The sequence below is a fragment of the Artemia franciscana genome, chromosome 13, assembly GCF_032884065.1.
Source record: "Artemia franciscana chromosome 13, ASM3288406v1, whole genome shotgun sequence".
Classification (NCBI taxonomy): domain Eukaryota; kingdom Metazoa; phylum Arthropoda; class Branchiopoda; order Anostraca; family Artemiidae; genus Artemia; species Artemia franciscana.
In genome coordinates, this window is record NC_088875.1 from 45,787,870 (window position 1) to 45,809,283 (window position 21,414).

General features: G+C 37.4%; 1 protein-coding gene across 1 annotated transcript in view; it reads left to right on the top strand.

Annotated features, from left to right (window-relative positions):
- Positions 1 to 21,414, top strand: part of LOC136034996 (vesicle-fusing ATPase 1-like) — a 267,443-nt gene that overhangs the window by 75,952 nt on the left and 170,077 nt on the right. The window contains exon 7 of the mRNA XM_065716566.1: positions 7,418 to 7,617. Coding sequence (XP_065572638.1) covers positions 7,418 to 7,617 — 200 coding nt within the window. The remainder of the gene's footprint in view (positions 1 to 7,417; positions 7,618 to 21,414) is intronic.

A 21,414-nucleotide genomic window follows, 5' to 3' on the forward strand; every position in this document is an offset into this window, starting at 1 on the left:
GCTCTCTTTGGTGGAATTGGGGGGGGGGGGGTAATTTTGAAAATTGAGGTATTTGTAACTTACGAAAGGGTGACCAGATCTTAATGAAATTTGATATTTAGAAGGATCTTGTGCTTTAAAGTTCTAATTTCAAATTCCGACCAGATCCTGTGACATTCGGGGGAGTTGGAGGGGGAAACCGGAATTCTTGGAAAACATGAAAATTGGGGTATTTTTATCTTACGAATAGATTATCGGGTCGTAATGAAATTTGATTTTTAGAAGGAATTCATGTCTCTGAGCTCTTATTTCAAATCCCGAACAGATCTTTTGACATTGGGGGGAGTTGAAGGGGGAAATCTTGGAAAAACACTTGGAGTGGAGGAATCGGGATGAAGCTTGGTGGATGGAATAAACAAATGTCCTTGATACGTGATTGACAGAATCGTACTGGATTTGCTCTCTTTGGGGGAGTTGGGGGGAGGGGTTCAGTGATTTGGCGAGTTCGGTGCTTCTGGACGTGCTAGGGCGATGAAAATTGGTAGGCGTGTCAGGGAGCTGCACAATTTGACTTGATAAAGTCGTTTTCCCAGATTCGACCATCTGGGGGGCAAAAGGGAGAGGAAAAATTAGAAAAAATTAGGTATTTATAACTTACGAGTGGGTGATCGGATCTTAATGAATTTTGATATTTAGAAGGACTTTGTGACTCAGAGCTCTTATTTTAAATCTTGACCGGCATTAAGCCTCTTATTTTCCTTTTTAAATCAATCTATTGATTCATAGAATTTTGTTAGAGCTCATACCATATGATCTCTTGGCTCTTAGCTCTTCTCGCCTCGTCACAAGTGCCATATGAGCTCTTAGCTCTTGTTTTTTTTTAGTTCATCTAAATGGTCATCTAAATGGTGTTTGTGCGATAACTTAGAAACGGCTGAAGGTAATAAATTAAAACTTTCAGGATATGTTGAGGATAATCCTTATTATTAATCCTTATAAATCTTTATTTATCTTGAGGAATACGTTGAACTAAATCAGAAGACGCTATACGCATCCGAAGTTGTCACAGGGGTGTATCTGCGATATTTTAGGGACGGCTAAGGGAATCAAGTTAAAAAATTCAGACACGTTCGTGGAGATGGTCAATTAATATTAAGATAATATAAGATGATGGTGGTCAGAGGGACTCAGCCCCACAGAAGCCCAAACATTATACATATTTTCAATCCATTTCCTTCAACGATATTCCACATTATCATCCGTCCAAAGTTTTATGGTACAAATATTATTATTAATTATGGTACAGTATATGGTAATTATGGTACAGTAATATGGTACAGTATAGTTTTATGGTACAAATATTTTTAAAACTAGATGCAAAATTCTGTCCAAAATATAAATAGCAAGTAAAAATTTTGATTCTTAAGGGGACACACTAAAAAAGAGCTTTGTATATATTTCTTTTATTAACTAATAAAAACAAATACTGTCTCAATTAAAAAAGAACCGAAGTAATTTAGAAAAAAACCTTTGTATAAAAGAAGCAATTTAAGCATAAAACGAACATCAATAACTATCAATAAATAAATGAAACCCAAAGTGAACAAAATTATGGAACTATCAGAAACAGGAGTAGGGCTAATTATAGTAGTCGTAACTATGGTACGTATGGTATGCCGTCTATGGTGGACATAGGAAAACTTCGGTTTTGCCTAATTAAATGCGATGAAAATCCCTGTACGCAAATGAATGTAATGCCAGGTTAAGTTTTTTTTACGCTTCCTTAAAGTTTTTTTTATCATTCAGGTGTTTTTTATGTTTACTCTCTATTTTAACATTAAATAGATTATTTCCAGAACTTGCGCGTTATTGGTAGTAAGTTAGCAGAATTACAATTAAAAACAGTGGTGGGAAACCCTTAAATGGTAAAAATCCGAATATTTTGACTTCATGTCTGAGAGCCTTTATCACCTTGGAAAAAAGTTAAATTAAAGGAAATTCAAAGACAAAAAACAAACACGCACACACCAAAAGAATAAAAATTAAAACTCACATCTTAATTGATATGAACTTTATGTGAGTTTTTTTTTCCACTGTGTTATTTAAATTTTATCCTCTCTAAATTATGTCACTGAAAAAGCAGTTTGTTAAAAAAAAAAATATGAAAAAAGCAGCGCTAGTCCTTTATTGGAAAGGTTCTTGACTAAGTTTCAATTACAATATAATTGAAGACCTGCAGGCTTTGCAATAATTCGTTCTATTGGGCATGTTCCTACTCCCTGCTCTATGCAACAGTCGTTTTGTCATTTTAAAAATGATCTTTCTTGTTTGGACATCTATCAAGAAATATATAACAAAAATTCAATTATATATTTGCACTCTTTCGTTCAAATATACATACTATTTAAGTATGGACTATAAACTTGGACCAATGTTTGGCACAAGAGGCTTGTGCAAACTGCAGTTAGCACAAAATTTGTTGCATATTTGCACATTTGAAAGAAACTTTTAACGATTATTTACAGATTTTTTTTAGATAGTTTGAAACTCTGCCAGATATCATCGTTAATTAAATTTGAAAATCTTCCTCTTATTGGCTCTCTCGGACGAGGGCTTGTTCAATATTATTGGGCGGCCAAAAATGTGTCTCAGTTGATTTAACTATATATTTTTTGTTCTGGCTTTATTATCAGATTCTACTAGTCCAAATAATTCTGGAAATCGGTATAATATTACAAGCTATCTAGCTAGGATTGTACCCAAGTTATCCTTTAGGTATATAGGAGTGTTTTCATGCATTTTGTGCTCTTATAAGTCAAAGCTTTCTGACTTTAAGTTTACGTTTGTCTGTACGATTAGATCAAACAACGATTTGATTTCTTAGAAAACTTAGCTATCAGTGTTAGCTAACAATTTTGTTACCTCGGGGAGACGCAATTGTTAGAATTTTTTTTTTACTAACTACCCGTTAGCCTATTGCCGTCCCTAGTAATATCTAATAATAGAAATATTCCCAACAATATACCCTTTAGGCAACTTTAGAAATAAGCCCTGATAAAATGGGTTCGCTGAAGACTAGTTTTTTACAGATCTATGTATTCAGAAAGCGTCCGTTTTGATTAACTATGTGACGGCCATGATTTCTTTTGTTTGTGGGTCGTCCTTAAAACAATCGCTTTAAGGAAGTGCAGACGCGCCTTTACCGAAAAAATAAATAAGAACTAAACCTTGGATGGGACTTAAACCTAGCAGCAAATGCTATATAAAGTAGTTGAATCGAACTTTAAATTTGTAAAAGCACAACTAAAATCCTTAGTGTTGTTGGAATTAGCAGCTACGGCTGCTAATCTCCTACAAAATTTATTTAAGATCCAATAAGTACCTGATTTCTAATATTTTTTCTTTTTTATTAATCCAATAAGGCCTTCTCATAAATACGAATGTCAAGATCGCGGACCTTGTCTTTTAGAGCACCGACAACCGAACAACCGAAACAGTAACTAAGGCCATTGATTACGGTTGGCCGAATGGTTGGTCTGTATACGGTTGCGGTCGGTCAGCTTGCCTCTTAATTAGGTAACAAAATGCACCCTTCCCCCACATGTGTCCCAGATCGCAGCTGATAAGTGCAGATATCACGTGATCTCGATGTGCTTACGTTCAAAAGAGGCACGACGCAGTGCCCCTTGGATATTTTGAGATGTTTTTTTTCCTAAAATTTCTAAGATTTTTATATTATTCTCCTGTTTTATGCATTGTTTTAAATTTTACCACTCTAAGATGCCCCCTTCACTTCGAAGCATTTTCTGCCCGCTTGTCTGGTCCATCGTTATTTTGTTGTAGCTTTTCCCCAGGGACGATTGTATCGAAAGGAGAGTCATAAAAAGTGGGAGAGCGCTTATTCGAATGGAAGTTTTTAGACGTATTACCTTTTCTAAGGCATAAAAGAGATAAAAGCGCTGTAAAATGCTACTTTACTCATTTTACACTACGAAATGACGATTTCTGCGTTAAAGAGCCTTACAAGTTCAGATCGGACGAATATTCCAGGATGGCCAATCTTTTTACAAGTATTGAAAACTTCTATATGAACTTCTTCAGTCTTAGCCACAAGCAACCATACGATGGCTTATAGTGTTTCTAGACAGTACCAGGTGTTCCAATGGTCCCCTAAACTTTTCTTTGGCTTGAATGCAGTTTTTCAAGTGGGTTGAATGCTGATGGGTATTTGTGGAAATTCTGCACAGCCATAATCTTCACACAGAAGACACAAGGGAGAGGAGCTTACTGTTTCTCCCTCCTCCATTCTGAATGCTCTGGGTCTATATAAACTATCCAGAGGCCCCCCAGGAGAAATTACAAAAATACGGCCGAAAAAAGTTTTTTAAGCTCTGAGATTGCCCTTCTTTCGAAACGTCTTCTCCCCTCCCCTGGTTCAGAAAAAAGAATATATCAGACCATTATGTAGCTATGCTTGCAACTTTTTATTGAAGGGAGGCTTGAGAAGGACGGTCAAATTATGAGCTTAGAGTGCACACGTACGGATGAATTTATTTGTGGAGGTGGGGCCTGATGCCCCTCCCCTTTGTTAAGTACCCGACTGAATAATAAAGGTCTGCATAAAGTAAAAATAAATTAGATAAGCGTATGCTTTTCATAGTATGTAATTGCATATCTTATTATTCAAGGCAAAACGTTCATAAACCAAATAAAACTAAATCTTCGTAGACAAGTAAGGAGAAATTAGCGCTTAAAGCGCCTATGCTTCAGTAATTCTTTCAATTCTTTCAATCAAAAGAGGCATTTTTATTTTGCCTAAGAGAACAGAGAATCGAGGTCAGCCTTTTGCATCGTACATAAGTAGTCAAAATATGATTCTCTTGAAAAATTTCATCATTCAATCACGTTGCGTTAGATTAGTTAAATAAGAAAGTATATTTTTTTCAACTAAAATTAAGGAGCAGCATTAAAGGTTAAAACGAACACGAATTATTCCGTATATAAGGAGCGAGGTTTTAGGAATAGGCATCCCCCTCATTATATCTGTTTGTTTTTATTTTCCCCTCTACGGACAGGAATTAGAGGAATTAGTTGGGGGGCTGCCGCCCCCCAAACCCCCAGCTTTTAAAGACTATTTTGTACAGGTTTTTTTTTGTGGGGGGACTTCATTGTTACTAATTACTAGTTTCGGCGCAATGGTTCTCCTGTCCTCTTGTGTTTAACATTTTTCGAAGTTATTCCATTATTCATTCATTTCAATTTTTTGTTAATTAAAAGAGGGCCTTTCCGAAGCCAAGAGCGGGGGGTTAGCAAAAAAACCTGTACAAAAGAGTCTTTAAAAGCTGGGGGTTTGGGGGGCGGCAGCCCCCCAACTGCCTCTTCTAATTCCTGTCCGTCTTAAGGTTCGACTTTGGGACGCAGCCTCTTTAACTCTTTAAGAAAACGAAGTTTTTTTCATATTATTTCTGTACGTTTTTCTACAATCCATGGTGGATGTAATTTAATAATTCCTGTACTCCTCGTACAGGAATTAGGAGAGGAACCCCCCCCACTTTTAAATCATTGTATAAAATAGAAAAAAAATAGATAGAATGACCGAAATGTTTCTTTTGCTCATAAGAAGCTAATATTCTGTTATCTCTCAAATGATAAGCTGTCCAGGTGTTATCAAAATTTTTTTGATGTTGTGAAAAAAAACCGCCCGTAAGGGACTTGAACCCTTGACCCGAGGATTAAAAGTCCCACGGTCTACCGACTGAGCTAATCACTTGCATGTGTGTAAATATAACTTCTCAATAACTTTTAAAAATTTCAAATTAAAATGGGCTCTTATGGACATAAATGCGTTAATTAAGTAGCTAATGCTTGGTTTCTGGAAAACAGGGAAGGAGTTATCGGATCGAGCTGAAACTTCGCGGATAAGCTCCTGGGCCGTAGGGGACCTTAACTTGTGAATTTCAGCCCGATCGGACAACGTTAAAAGGGGGGGGGGGGGGTTGGAGAGTCGAAACTTTCGGGGGGTTAAGATTTTCCTACGAAACTTTCCAGGAAAATTACTCGGAGAATTCCGCATCGAATGAGTCTTCGTACACCCAGATCCGATGTCGGATATGACCTGTAGGCGTCTAGAAAAACAAAGAACATGAATTTTAAGTGGCTATGCGTGGTTTCTGGAAAACAGGGAAGGAGTTATCGGATCGAGCTGAAATTTCGCGGATAAGCTCCTGGGCCCTAGGGGACCTTAACTTGTGAATTTCAGCTCGGACAACGTTAAAGGGGGGATGGGGTTGACAGGTCGAAACTTTCGGCCAGATTTTCCCCATGAAGGAAAAGTTGGAGGGGGATGAAATTTTGCAGGTTTCTTAGTTGGAGCTCGGGCTATGAAATGCATCCCTCCCCATCCCTCTGCGACCACTGGAACCGAAGATCGCTTAACATTGTCGTGGGTCGCCTCTTTATAGAGGCACGAGTGTGCCTCCTTGATGCCGAATCAAATGGCTATCTCAGAATTTTTTGTTAGATATCTTTTCGGGGAAAGGGGGTGTTGGAGGGTGGCTGGTTGCCCTCCAATCTTTTTGATCACTAGAAAAAGGGACTAGAACTTTGAATTTCCGTTCGAATATACCCTTTATCGATCTTCTAGGACCTTTGGTTCAATTTTATCAACCGTGGAAAAAAAAAAACTTATACTGTCGGGTTCCCTGATATGCTGAATCTGGTGGTAAAATTTTCATTCATATCGCTTGAGTTTTTAATGGACTTGACTTTGAGGGGGTCTTTCCCCCCTCTTTCGAAAACTAGGTAGATTTCCCCTGGCTGGTAGCTCTTGATGGGTCACGTTAAACTTAATGAATATTATGTATTTGGAAACCGCATAAAAAGCTGATTATTTTTATGTATCTAATGTTGTCCAAATTCTGTTGTTTTTAGTTTTGGTTACTAATGGGCCGAGTCGCTCTTGACTTACGGTCAGGTACTAGGAACTATTTCATAACAAACAATATATGCACAGAAGGATTGAGGAGGATAAGAAAGAGACATACGTTGATATAGTTGTGATCAAATTTTTCGGGATATAGAATGTGCTTTTTTTAAGAGTCAAATCCCCTTACCTATTCATTGTTTTCTTCTCTCAATGATCTAGGCTGCGTCCACTTAGCCAATAAAATTGCTTAAAGATACTCGGTGATATTAGTGCTTCCAGTATCTCCGAATTTTTCCAATGCTTTCCTTGAATTTCTACAAATAAAAAACCGGGTTCTCTGAAATTGGTGAATTGTTCGATAATTTATGGTAACGAAAATTAACGATTAATATTTCGTGTTGACGCTCGAGTATTTGCGAACGCTAATTATCTGGAATATTTCTTAGAACTCAATCTTCATTCTTGGAATTTCGGGTATTGTGGAAACGCTAAGTGATTTTGCCATTTTTACAGGTTGCAAGCATGTGAAAGGCATTCTTCTTTTTGGGCCCCCTGGCACAGGCAAAACGTTGATGGCTCGGCAGATCGGAAAAATGTTAAATGCTCGTGAACCAAAGATCGTCAACGGGCCTCAAATTCTTGACAAGTATGTTGGTGAATCCGAAGCCAATATTCGTAGACTTTTCGCTGATGCAGAGGAAGAACAAAGAACTGTAAGTTTTTTTTAACATTCTCATTCTTAGGAAAGATTGGAGCCATGTCTACTGAGTCGATTTCCGCTGGCTGATGTAATAAAGAGATATCAGCGAGGGTATATCCGTTTAATCTGAAAGTCCTCTCACTAGGTAGGCTATTAAAGTAATTAAACGGCACAGAGTATTGCCAGTTAATTTTGCTTTTTTGGATTTGAAATACTTTATTGCAACTGCTAACAACTCACTGCAGAACCGAGCCTTATGCTTTTCGTCTGGCCAAGATGGATGGTTAAAAGACCAAATCTTTAGCAGTCTCTTATCCTTCATCGGTAAAACGTGGCCTAGTTATTTTAACCTTATTGTTTGATGTAGTACCAACTAGTACCTAAAACTACCTTCAAACAACTCATTTGGAAAAGATTTCATTTGTTCCTCAGACTTTTGAAGCACCTACGTTTCAGAGTATGAAAGTAAGAACGTTGGATGAACGTTAGTACGGTAATAACAGTACTTAACCACTGTTATTACCGCGGCTTCCAACTATCTAATTTTAGTTTGCAGACTGATCTGTTTTTGCTTTCAAAAATTTTTCAAGTGCAAAAAAAAAAACAAAAAAAAAAACACCTTGCGCCTTGACTATTGTGCTTTTTACATTTTCTCTGTATCCACCGTATTTACTAGTATTATGCTATGGAGGTAAGTGAAGCTATCGGTTTGATCAATTTTCTTGTTACCTGAGGAAATTGCTTATCTTCACCCTGATATATTCCTAGTTTAAGCGGATTAGTCTTGTTAACACTAATTTTCATACCTTTTCTTGTACCGTGGACTCTCAAAACCTTCAAAAGTCATTTATAATTAGTGTTTTCATCTAAGACGCTCAAATCATAGAGTGCCCCATTTAATACCATGTTTTGCCATAGCCTTAGCTACGTACCTTAGGGCAAAGTCCATCGAAATAATCCATATGAAGAAGGATAAACCATAACCCTGCGTAACTCCTGGATCTACACTGAGCCAACTACTAGAATCACTTCATAGCCACAGCGCAGCGGCTAGCCGCAGTGATATTATTTTCGTATATAGCACTAATCCCTTCCCTGTATTTATATTGTATGCCACACAAGAATAGAGCCTTCACGAAAGCTCTTCTATCAGCTAAATCTCTTCTCAGTTATTCTTCTTGGCGTGAAAATTTGATCGGTGCACTCTCTCCCCTTCCTAAATATACACTCTTCTGCTCTTAAAAGTTTTGCCTACGGCATCTCTTAGTCTAATAATTATCATTACGCTAAGTAATTTGCTTCTTACAGAATACAAGTTGACGCTTCTGTAATTATCCCAGTCACTCTATCACCTTTCTCATACAGGGGCTGTATTAGAAATTTTCCTAAAACAACCAGGTGCTTCCACTTTTTCAGAAACTATCTTCATAATCTTCAGTAGTTTATCCCCAACTTCGCAATCACCATTTTTCTTAAAACTCATTTGCCACGCTATCATGACCCAAGGCCTTGTTATATATCAAATATTTTGGTAGCTTCTTGTTCTAACTCCTCCTTAGAAAATAAATGTTCCTTCAATCCAAAATCACGAAAGATGCTTCATTCGTGTCTCTATCATTTTCTGCTGCTGCCTCACGAATTAAGACATTCTCAAAGTGTTTTTCCCCTCTATCGTCAGCACTGTCCTGATCTTTGATGAGGCTCTGTTCCTATCTTTAACTGGAATAGTCTGGGGTGACAAGTTCCACTCAATTTCTTAAAATACCAAAATTATATCTTGCTGCCATGCCGTCTGGCTGCATATCACCAACGGCCTTCATTCACATCTTATTAATTCAAACTATAGTATCTTCTCTACTTCTGTTGCTTTCCTCTTACTCCCGTAAAACCTAGCGCTCAGAAACTTATTATACTAATCCCTTCTCTATTCTACCAAGGTTAAAGTGTTTTCGCTAATATTCTTGGATGAGTTTTAAACTTTCCTTCCTGAGACATATTTTGCTACTTTGCAAACTTTTTTCTCTTAAATTATTCCATCCATCATCTTCATTATCAGATTTCAAGCTCTCCAATTTTATATCCAACTGCTCTCAAAGGCTCCTCTCAAATTTTTACCCTAGAGTCTATCATCGCCATGCTTAATCGGAAGGTAAATAATGTTCCTAGGTTTTAGCTTTAAATAAAGTCTAGATACTGCAAGATGGTGATTTTTTAACTTTTAACATAAATAAAGGCACTCTTGTATATCCTAGTGTCCTGTATCGACCCTGTCAGTCTTTGATTTACAATAATATAATCAATAAGGTTTTAGCAGTCTATTATTATTGCTGTTTTTCTTCCCAATACCAAATTTTGTAAGCTAGGATACCGTCAATTCCTGCTTGTGCTAGCTTGGCAATAAACTTTCAAGTAAAAATACCAAATTTCTACCTAGGATCATGTCTAATATTTCTTGTAACTGCAAATAAAATTCATCTGAGTCACTAATGAATCCTTCAGTCGGTTCTTCTGGGGCATTTACGACTGTGACTGATACCTTGCACCCTTCGGTCATAAAGTGAGTAGCTGGAATCCTTTTATCACTAGCTTCCCAACCAAAGAACGATTTACAAGCTTCCTTGCTCATCATGATCCCTACTCCTTGCCTATATATTGAATCTCCCCTACCTGAATGAATATATTCTCCATCATCTAATTTCATGTTTCTTAACCCTGACAGAGTAGTTTCTGACACTCCTAACAGGTCTAGTTCAAAAATTCTAATTCGCCAGTTAAAATTTCTATTCAATAGTTGTCTTTCAATGTCGTAATGTTCCCTATCGTAATTTTCATTTTGTTAAATCTTATAAATTGATTGACCTCAAGAAAGCAGTGGGTCCCCTAGGGCTGGCCAGGAACCGACAAGTTCTTCTGAAGTCTACATAAATGGCTTAAGCTGGCTTAGAACCAGACAGGAGGAAGTCACAGTGACGTCTTATTACCTTCGACTCATTGTATATTATGCCTGCAAATATTTTATTCTGCCATAATTGGAAGGTAATAATCATAAATACAGTTCCCAGGAAGAGGTTGTTTAGCCCCCCCCCCTAATAAAACTAACCAAAACAAATAAAACGCAGAAGAATCATTCATTAATCAGAATTGAGTGCAATTTCGTGTCGTTTAATGGGATATAATTGCCTCAAGAGACGTCACTTCTCAAGGCCACCAAGGAGCGCTATTTCAGTCGCGGTTCTGGTTAGAGAAGATCGTGAAGGACCCAACCCGGCGTCACTATGAGGCCATGCAAGAAAGTTTCCTTCCTGGGGTAGGGACAGAGAAAGGAGCTTATGGCAAAGTGGAGACCCCACACCCTCTCATAACACCGACACGCCTCTAGTCTTTTATACACAGTGTATGCTAGTCAAGGCATTTCCTGAGGTTATGTAATATTAAGTAAGAAGGTCGTGGAAATACTTCCCGAGAAAAAAGCTGTAAAATAGAAATAAAAGAATAATTCTGTTCATTTTATTATCATAAAATCGTTTCAAATTTAAATGTAAATCAAGTATTAAAAAAAAATGAATTCAGGACCGGATTGAAATCTTGTGTAGGAAGGTATTGGAAACGGTTAACAATTTAATTGCAAAAAAAATCCACAAACTACAAGGCAGGCAGAGGCTTTACTACCTTCTCCCGCCAATTGATGCTATAGCATAAATCAAGATCCGAGATTTGTAGTTGATACGTTAACTGCATAAAATCACAGAGGAGACGCTAAGTCTCAAATCCTGTCTGCTTACTTGGCGGGAATATTAATTTGAAATCATTAGCTAGAACAAACAAATATTTTTCAAATGAATCAAAAGCTAAGAGGTTCCAGACGAATTAGATGCATATTACGTATATCGTACCCAAATCAAAATCTGTGTCTCACATTTATCTCAAGAATGAGTTAGAAAGTGGCAAAGACTCCTGTGCTTAAACGTCATCCAGTTGTCACATTTACAGAGGCGTACTTGCTTCGAGAAAGGTATAAGTATGATTCATTATATTAGCGGCAAGGGCTTATCCGTCAAAATGTTTTCTAAATGGTGCCAGATGACACTGTGAAAGCTTTATAAAAACCATGAAAGTCAGGAATTGAAGCCATCCCTGAAGGCCTAGTACGCCTTTTCGCATTTGAACAGGTATATTTGCCTCCTAGAACGTAGGGGAGTAATTTTTTGACCACACCCTGCACAAAATGTGGAGCTTACGCCTCTTCCTGACTACATGTTGTGCTGGAAACTTATTGTTTGGAATGGTGTATAAAAGGTGGCACGTGGCACCATGAATAATAGAACAACCGTGAGACTCTGGTTTTTACATAGGTGTATTTGTCATAGAGTACAAGGGAGTCTCTCCTTTACAGTACCTCTAGCTTCCAAGATAGCCTAATACAAATTCATGAATTATTCTCCCGAGTAAGGTTATATTATTTGACTGTAGACTATATACTGCAGACTGTTCTTTTTTTTTTTTTTATTTACACCTTGTGGTAAAAAACTGATGTCGAAAAAAGCTTTGAAGTCTCGTTTGTGCTCTTCTAAGAAAAATGGAAGCGTGAGAGTCAGCGAGAGACTGTATAGAGTTGACATGACGCACTTACTATGTTTGTTTAAAAACTTTAAAAATTATCTCCCTGAGTGAGTTTTCACAAATCTCCCGTTTAATTTCGACGAATTCTTTCTTCTGCTCTATGTCTTTTTCTTCTCTGTTTGATTTTTTACTCCTTTTAGCCACGCATTTGGGAGGCGAGAATAACTGTCAATTTGTCTGTTTCCCTAAATAATTTGAGTTTCTCTCGATATTCAAAGATTTTCTCTTTAAAATAAATTATATTGTACATGCTGGAGCTATGCTTGCTATTCTCATTTATGGTAAATATGAAATGTTGAATTGATGTAAATTTCGCAAAGTCTAAGCATGACTGGGGGTTTGGTAATCACCACCCTGGCTTCGCTGTAGTCTACTTTTCTGCATTTTTCATTGCATTTAGACAAATATGTAGGGCAAAACAGGAAAAATGTAACCATAATTATTGGCAGATACTCGTGACCTCCTTCCCAAAACCCTTAATCAGCTTCTGGGGAGCACTGAGAATGTTGGATTGTTCCTATTCCAATTCTGGAATGATTTATTTTTGCCTTGCATGGCTCCAATTCTTTATCCTTTGTCACTCCTTAATAATGATAATAATAAAAAAAAATTCACTGCCACATTGCTCATCAACATATCTTCAGAATTCTGAAGACTTGGTAAACACCAAGTCGAAATCAGAATACTGAAGTTTTCGCACATACACTGGCATTTTTCACTATTTTTCCTCATAATTTCCACTCCTCAGGGGAAAATGCTTTGTCGTTGCCACATTATTCACCAGTTGATTAATTTTTCAGAATTCTTATCCTATTTTGAATTAAGCAAAAAAAAACAAGTTTTTCTAACTGATAGTAAGGAGCTACATTAAAACTTAATATGAACAGAAATTATTACGTATATGAAAGGGGTTATCCCCTCCTTAATTCCTCACTCATTACGTTTTTCAGTAATTTTAAAAAAGACTTCTTATTGTCGTAGTTAAAAGATCCTTGCGTTTCAGGAGTCGTTCTTAAAGATTTGGGACAAAATTTTAACGTTTGCCTAAAGAGCGAAGTGTTGAGGAGGGGGTAACTCCCTTCATATACGTAGTAACTTCTGTTCGTTTTAGGTTTTGATGTTGTTTCTTACTTTCAGTTGAAAAAGCTTGTTTTTTAAAATTTAGTTTCTTATCTTTTCTAAATAATGCCAGGATATCTGGCTGCGCCTCCACGGAAACATACCCCTCCCCACGGAATCATCCTCTAGACAATTTCAGTCCCTGTGAAAATTTACCCCGGACAATTACCCTTAACATCTCCACGCGTAAAATTGAGACGGAAAAGAGAAAGCTAGACACAAAAACAATTTTTTGCAGGAATTATGGCATTTTCTCCTTCTGTAAAATTTACCCTGAAAAGTTCACCCAATGGAAACCTTCCTCCCCATTGAAAATTCCTCCGTCTAAAACCACCCAGCAGAAATCCCCCCCCCCTTCTCCACCCGGAAATGTATGCATGCTTCCCAATAGCAAATGCTATGCGTAGGCAACGAACGAATTTTATAACTTAAGAACCCTTCACCTAGGTCTGTGTGGGGGGTCATGTTATATCCAAAAGCATAGTTATTGAGTTAACTATGATGAAAAAAAGCTTTATCAAAATTTTGATTAAACAATTTCCAAAAAGGGGGCAGGGGAGGGGGCATAGTTGCCCTCGAATCTTTTTGATAACTTAAAAAGGGCACAAGAACTTTTAAATTCTGTTTGAATGAGCCCTTTCCCAGTATTCTAGAGCAACTGTGTCGATACGATTGCCCCTGAAAAAAACAAAACAAAAAAAAAAACAAATGAACACCCACCCGTGATCTTTTTTTCCGGGAAAAAAGAAACATTTCAGATTTTAAAAGATAGGAGGCCGAAACCTCTACAATAGAGTTTTCTGATACGCTGAATCTGATGGTATTATTTTCAAAAAGATTTTTTGATCTTTAAGGGGTTTTCCCACTTTTACGAAAATTAGACAAATTTTTCCTGGCTTGTAGCCTTTGATGGGCAACACCAAACTTAATGAAACTTATATATTTGGAATCCGCATAACAAGCCGATTCTTTTGATATCAAAGTTCCATTTTTTAGAGTTTCGGTTTCTATTGAGCCGTGTCGCTCCTTACTTACAGTTCGTTACCACGACATGTTTGATGTATGGTGGAAAATAATTACAAATCAAATGGCTGTAGATCAGGAAATTCACAAAAATAAATCCTGGGGCACAAAACTGATTGGAGGGGGGAATTAAAATTGGGTAAGCTATTCAGAAAAATAGGAAAATACGAGGAAAAGTTGCAAAATCTTATGGATTTCGAGGAACAAGTGCCAGAAGGCCCACCTTCTCCTATGTATGTGTCTTTTAGCTATATTTGTTAACAAAGTCTTTAATTCAACAACATTTACTTACTCAGGAATATTTATATTAGTATGTACAGCATAATACCGAGAATAAAGAGTAAAAATTGCAGCCAAAAAATCGTCTGTGTTCGTCTTCCCATTCAAACTAAGCCTGCTTCTTACAATATTTTTTTTGTTTTTAAACAAGATGGTTTTGGTAAACAAAACGAGGTTTTGTAGTTAAAGTTGGGTGTGTAAAATATAACTATCCTGCCAGTTTTCTCAAAAGTGACAAGTCCACAAGTATTTTTGTCAGCACTAGCTTACGATGTGCATGGATGAATTGAGTGTCAACTACATTTGACCGCTACTACCAATGCTGCTACCATTTACTGCTGTTACTATTACTTACTGCTGCTACCACTATTACCATTAAATTACTGCTGCGCATCATTTTTGCTAAAGAATTGTTATACCTCATCATTGAATTTGTATTGTCAGAATGAAAAGCATTTTTTTACATAGACATGTGGGTTTTATGGAGTCATTGTTATTCTTAAGGATTTCCAGTTTATCTTGGAGCTTCAAAACTACTAAATAGTTGTTCTATTATAGCATTCCGCTAAATTAACTTCTACTTATGGTTATTAACTTCTACTTATTCCATTCTACTTATTCTCTACATTCTATTTCATTCATACATGTTATGTATTTCATTCATTTCTACATTTATACATCTTATTTTCTACATTCTACTTATTCTACTTATTACTTATTATGGACATTAACTTCTACTAATGGTTTACAATAGTGTTAATTCATGGAAATTTAGTGGAGGAGTGTATTTTCGGAAATCTAGGGGGTGGGGAAACTTGTCTTATTTCAATGAAGATACCAAAAACAAGGGATTTTTCAATGAAAGTACCCCCGAAAAAGCTAATTTCAAAATATAGTGGAGCCAAATACCTCGTGCCCAACGCCTAATCTATCAAAAACTCTGCAAAAAATAGAAAAAGAAAACGCTGTGATTGGCTACTAAGTTGTACCATACAAATAGAAAATGTAATAAAAAGTCATTGCAATACTTTTACGGAAAGTTCAGATAAAATTCCAGTTTGTCCCCTTTGTCAAATTTTCCTTGTGTTAATTTGTGATATATCAAGGAAGATGTCCTCAAGAATCAAGTTGAAACCAGACATGGGTGATCAATTAAACGTCAAACTTCAGGCTAAGAAAGTAAATTACTCCGTTTGATTGTCAACTTATTGAGGTGCATTTTTTTTATTGAGGTGCAGTATTTTAATGTGGTCACCTCTGACCGTAAGACTCGCTTCACTAAAGTTAGTTGTCTTTGGCATGACAATTATAAAAGCAAAGGATTTGCTCCAAAATTCATTTGAAGCCGAAAGAAGTCTGATCTGGACTCAAGGTGCTGGTTTTTATAAGAAGGAGAAGGTTTTCCTCTGTAGACCAAGCAGTATTGAACCAAGAGAAACAGTATTCCAATCTTCTTCTCTATTTGGGTTACCAGGATTTATCACCCTTTTCGAGCTTTCTACATTCGGGTTTGACCAAGTGCTGGTCGGCCGTCCTGGCCGAGTGGGTTGGTGCGCTGGATTCGGATCCTTTGTCTGAGAGGACGCGGGTTCGAATCCCAGTGTACCCAATTCTTCAGTTTGGGACGGGGGTCAGTGGCGTAACTCTGTAAGCTTAGCCAGAGTCAACCCAGCTCTAAATGGGTACCTGTAGAAATCTGGGGAAGGTAAACAGGAAGGGTGTGCGAAAGCACAGGATGGCTGGCCCCCAACCCCCCATTGCACTTCCTGGCTGAAGGGCCAAGAAACGGAGATCAGCACCGCCGGTACGGACTGTAAAGTCTAATGCCGTATCCTTTACCTTTTTTTTTTTTATTTCAATCTAATTACAAAGGTGAGAAAATGAATTCCTGGTGAAGACGGATAAGCTATTATTTTAAAATTTTTACAACGGAATTGCGTGGCCGTGTGTCACGGAATTGCACATACAGACTCAATTTTGCGACCATTTTTGGGAACTTCGATAAACCTTTTTTTTCAGAAATATCGGATATATTTTGGGGGAATCCCTGAAACTTTTGTATTGTGGAAGCGCTGATTACGTCAATAAAGATTTCTGATTTTAGCTATAGTACTTGAGTGAAGTCTATTTAGAGGCAAAATTCGTCAAGATTGTTATCAATAGTTTCTTACTTCCGTCAAATTCCATCGGTGCTATTACACCCGGAAACATAAAAACATCTGATAGAATCAGTAATTATCGATAACTCAATTAGGGTCTTATTATAGACTTCGTTCTATAAGATTTCCTTCTTTTTTAGTGTCCCTTCTGCTACTTATATCTTGAATGGAAATGCAATTGGTGTAGATTGTTTGTCACTACAGATATCGACGAATAGCATACGGCATTTTCATTAAACAGTCAGGAGAACACAGGGCTTTCTTCGATATTGCTGGCTAGCGAAGCTGGCTTTCTAATAATATTCGAGATCAGTTGAAAGCTGTCAGGCTGATGCACGCGCTTTCGCAAGGGTTAGCTAAACTTGGAAAGTTAATCTAGGTTGTTATTTGAAACTGAGTCCTGGCTATGGATTTTAGTGCCAAATCCAGGTGCCCTCACATCTTTAAAACAACCTAGAAATCTTACCATTTCAATTATGTACATAAGAATAGCAAGCGGAGTATGGCACCCCTTTAAGCCCCCAATGGTTGCAGTTACTCAACACATGATTTGTATAATGAAATTTGGTACTAGAAGGGAGATGTAGGAGGGACACGGGCCTCTGTGCCCGTCTTCCTGTCTCTTCCGTTGTGCGTATTGAACATTATTGTATGACTCTGATTTCAACAAGGTTTAAGATGTCCATCATTATTCAAATATGTAATTCATGTGTTTTTATTTTGTACGCATATAATTCAGTGTTAGCCTCATATTTGTAATCACCAAACCCAGGTATGCTTAAATAGAAATGTTGGTGGAAATTAAACACGAAATTCTGTATGCGACGTTATTACGATTTGGGTTTGTATACTGGAACAATAGACTCCCCACTTGTAGTTTAGAAGCTGAAAGGCCATTGAACTCTAATCTCGGTTTAAATAAGACTTCATTTTTGAAATATCCACTTAGTTTATTTTACTTATGAAAGTCAAAAGCGCGCTCTTAATGTTTAATAATGACAAAAATTTAATAGTTTTGGAATATTGTCTAATTAATCCCTGTTTATTCATGAATAAAAAGATGTGTTTAAATTCTAGAATTTGATTGTTGGATATTCAGTACCTTCTCGTATGGTTTTTCGTTGTTAAAGATTAACAAGAGCTAAGAGCTCATATGGCACTTGTGACGAGGTCGGAAGAGCCGAGAGCTCATATGGTACGAGGTCGGAAGAGCCAAGAGCTCATTTGGCACTTGTGAGAAGGTCAGAACCTAAAGTTAGACTCGGTACTAGAGTTATCGAATTTGCTGTACTTTGTTTATTGGCAATTATTATACTTGTGACGAAACTAAACATTCACCCTAAGCTGAAATAAACTAACGAAAAAAGGGGGGGGGGGTAGTGTCAGATAAACCACCCTGATGTTTGGAAAGACCATAAAATAATTTGTTACTTAGGCCATGTAACACCAAATAGTCGAGCTGTTAGCTGAATGTACGATCAGACCAAACCGGTTTCATAGACACAAGGACAAATGACGGGAGACAGAATGTATTGGACTTGTATGATTTGCGTCAAATATGGGTACATCAGGGGGGTGGGGGTAAGGTTAGGTTATTAACCCATTTCTGAGATATATTCCCCCCCCCTAATTTGCAAATATATAGCCCAAATTATACTATTGTATAAACTAAAGTATTATATTTACATCATGTTTTGGTGTATTTCATTATGATTAACATAAATACACTTATTGAGTGTGTTAGGTATAATACATAAGTACCAGTAATTTTCTTTCAAAAGGCCACAGACTAATAGAACCAATTTTCGATGATTTTTAAGTTAATCCCCCCCCCCTCTAAAAAACAAACCAAGAGCCTGTGTATGTACCTGCAGTCCTTTTAGTCTGCAAGGCTATCAAAATATTCAACACCAGACTTTAGAATAACATAAAAAATTATTACCTTACCCTTTCGTATTATCGACACCGTTCTTTATAGGTAGGAATTTTTTCATACACTTCAGTTACAATTTTATCCTTATCTTTTGACATAGATTCTTGAATGACTTCCATTTCTGCTCATCAAATTCATGGAAAACGTTTTAAATACGTATTTAAATTGCGCATCGTTGTCTGTGCCCAAAGGACTGGGAACTAATTAAAAGTCAATAGCTAAGTTCATGAATGTGAAATCATCATTGATGACTGTCACAGTGTAAAAATATTTTCCCTTTACTGTGCTGACTGCATAGATGACTGGAACAGTTACATCCGCAGGACTTTGCTTCTTAGGGAATTCCAATTTCGTCAGCAATAGTTACAGCTTAGGGGTATAAGCCTAGAGAAGGAAACATGTTAAGAAAACATTTCATAGTACGCACAATAGCTGTAGCAAACACCTTTTGCATGGATCCCCCCTATACTTTACCGCCAACCCCCCTTCCCCTAAAAAGCAAATATATATAGTCCAAATTATATAAAACCAATGCATTCTGTCACCCATCACTTGTTTTCCGGTTGTTCTTTTAAACAGTTAATTCAATTAATAAGTACAAGGTATGAAACAAGAGAGACGCATTGGGGGAATAGAGGGGAAATATATAATTTCGACTGTATATTTACACATCAAGGGGGGGGGGAGGTAAAATATAGGGGGTTCCATGCAAAATCTGTTTGCTACAATTGTTATGCATATTGTAAATTGTTTTCTTATCATGCTTCCTTCTCAAACATGTTTCCTTCTTAAATCGTAAGTTAAAAATACCTAATTTTTATAATCTTTCAGAATTAACCCTCGCCCCCACTCCCCCAAAGAGACCGGATCCGCCCTTCCAACTCCCCCGAATGTCACAGGATCTGGTCGGAATTTGAAATTAGAACTTTATAGCACAAGATCCTTCTAAATATCAAATTTAATTAAGATCTGGTTACCCTTTCGTAAGTTACAAATACCTCAATTTTAAATCTAAGCGTTTCCCATCATTTTAGGTCTCCCCACCCCAAACTTCCCCCAATGTCACCAGATCCGGTCAGGATTTAAAATAAGAGCTTTGAGCCACGATATCCTTCTAAAAATCAAATTTCATTGAGATCCAATCACCTGTTCGTAAGTTAAAAATACCTCATTTTTTCTAATTTTTCAGGATTAACCCCCCCCCCAACTACCCAAAAGAGAGCGGATCCGTTCCGTTTATGTCAATCATCTATCTAGGACTTGGGTTTATTTTTCCCACCATGTTTCATCCCGATCCCTCCACTCTAAGTGTTTTCCAAGTTTTAGGTTTCCCCCTCCCAACTCACCGCCCCCATCACCAGATCCGGTCGGGATTTAAAATAAGAGCTCTAAGACACGATATCCTTCTAAACATCAAATTTCATTGAGATCCGATCACCCGTTCGTAAGTTGAAAATACCTCATTTTTCTAATTTTTAAGACTTACTCCCCCCCCCAACTACCCCAAAGAGAGCAAATAAGTTCCGATTATGTCAATCATGTATCTGGGACTTGCGCTTATTTTTCCCATCAAGTTTCATCCCGATCCCTCTACTCTAAGTGTTTTCCAAGATTTTAGGTTTCCCCCCTCCAACTCCCCCCAATGTCATTAGACCCAGTCGGGATTTAAAATAAGAGCTCTGAGACACAATATCATTCCAAACATCAAATTTCATTAAGATACAATCACCCGCTCATAAGTTAAAAATACTTCATTTTTTCTATTTTTCCGAATTAACCGGCCCCTACTCCCCCCCAGATGGTCAAATCGGGAAAACGACTATTTCTAATTTAATCTGGTCCGGTCCCTGATACGCTTGCCAAATTTCATCGTCCTAGCTTACCTGGAAGTGCCTAAAGTAGCACAACCGGGACTTTAGGTTTCGCCCCTCCAACTCCCCCCAATGTCATCAGATCCAGTCGGGATTTAAAATAAGAGCTCTGAAACACAATATCATTCCAAACATCAAATTTCATTAAGATCCAATCAGCCGCTCATAAGTTAAAAATACTTCATTTTTTCTATTTTTCCGAATTAACCGGCCCCTACTCCCCCCCCCCAGATGGTCAAATCGGGAAAACGACTATTTCTAATTTAATCTGGTCCGGTCCCTGATACGCTTGCCAAATTTCATCGTCCTAGCTTACCTGGAAGTGCCTAAAGTAGCAGAACCGGGACTTTAGGTTTTCTCCCTCCAACTCCCCCCAATGTCATCAGATCCGGTCGCGATTTAAAATAAAAGCTCTAAGATACAATATCATTCCAAACATTAAATTTCATTAAGATCCAAATACCCGCTGATAAGTTAAAAATACTTCATTTTTTCTATTTTTTGCGAAATAACCGGGCCCCCACTCCCCCCCAGATGGTCAAATCGGGAAAACGACTATTTCTAATTTAATCTGGTCAGGTCCCTGATACGCTTGCCAAATTTCATCGTCCTAGCTTACCTGGAAGTGCCTAAAGTAGCAAAACCGGGACCGACAGACAGACAGACAGACCGACAGACAGACCGACAGACCGACAGACAGACCGACAGAATTGGCGACTGCTATATGTCACTTGGTTAATACCAAGTGCCATAATAAAAACTCTAGTAGGATTTTGATTTCAACAAAATGTAACACGTTTAGAGAA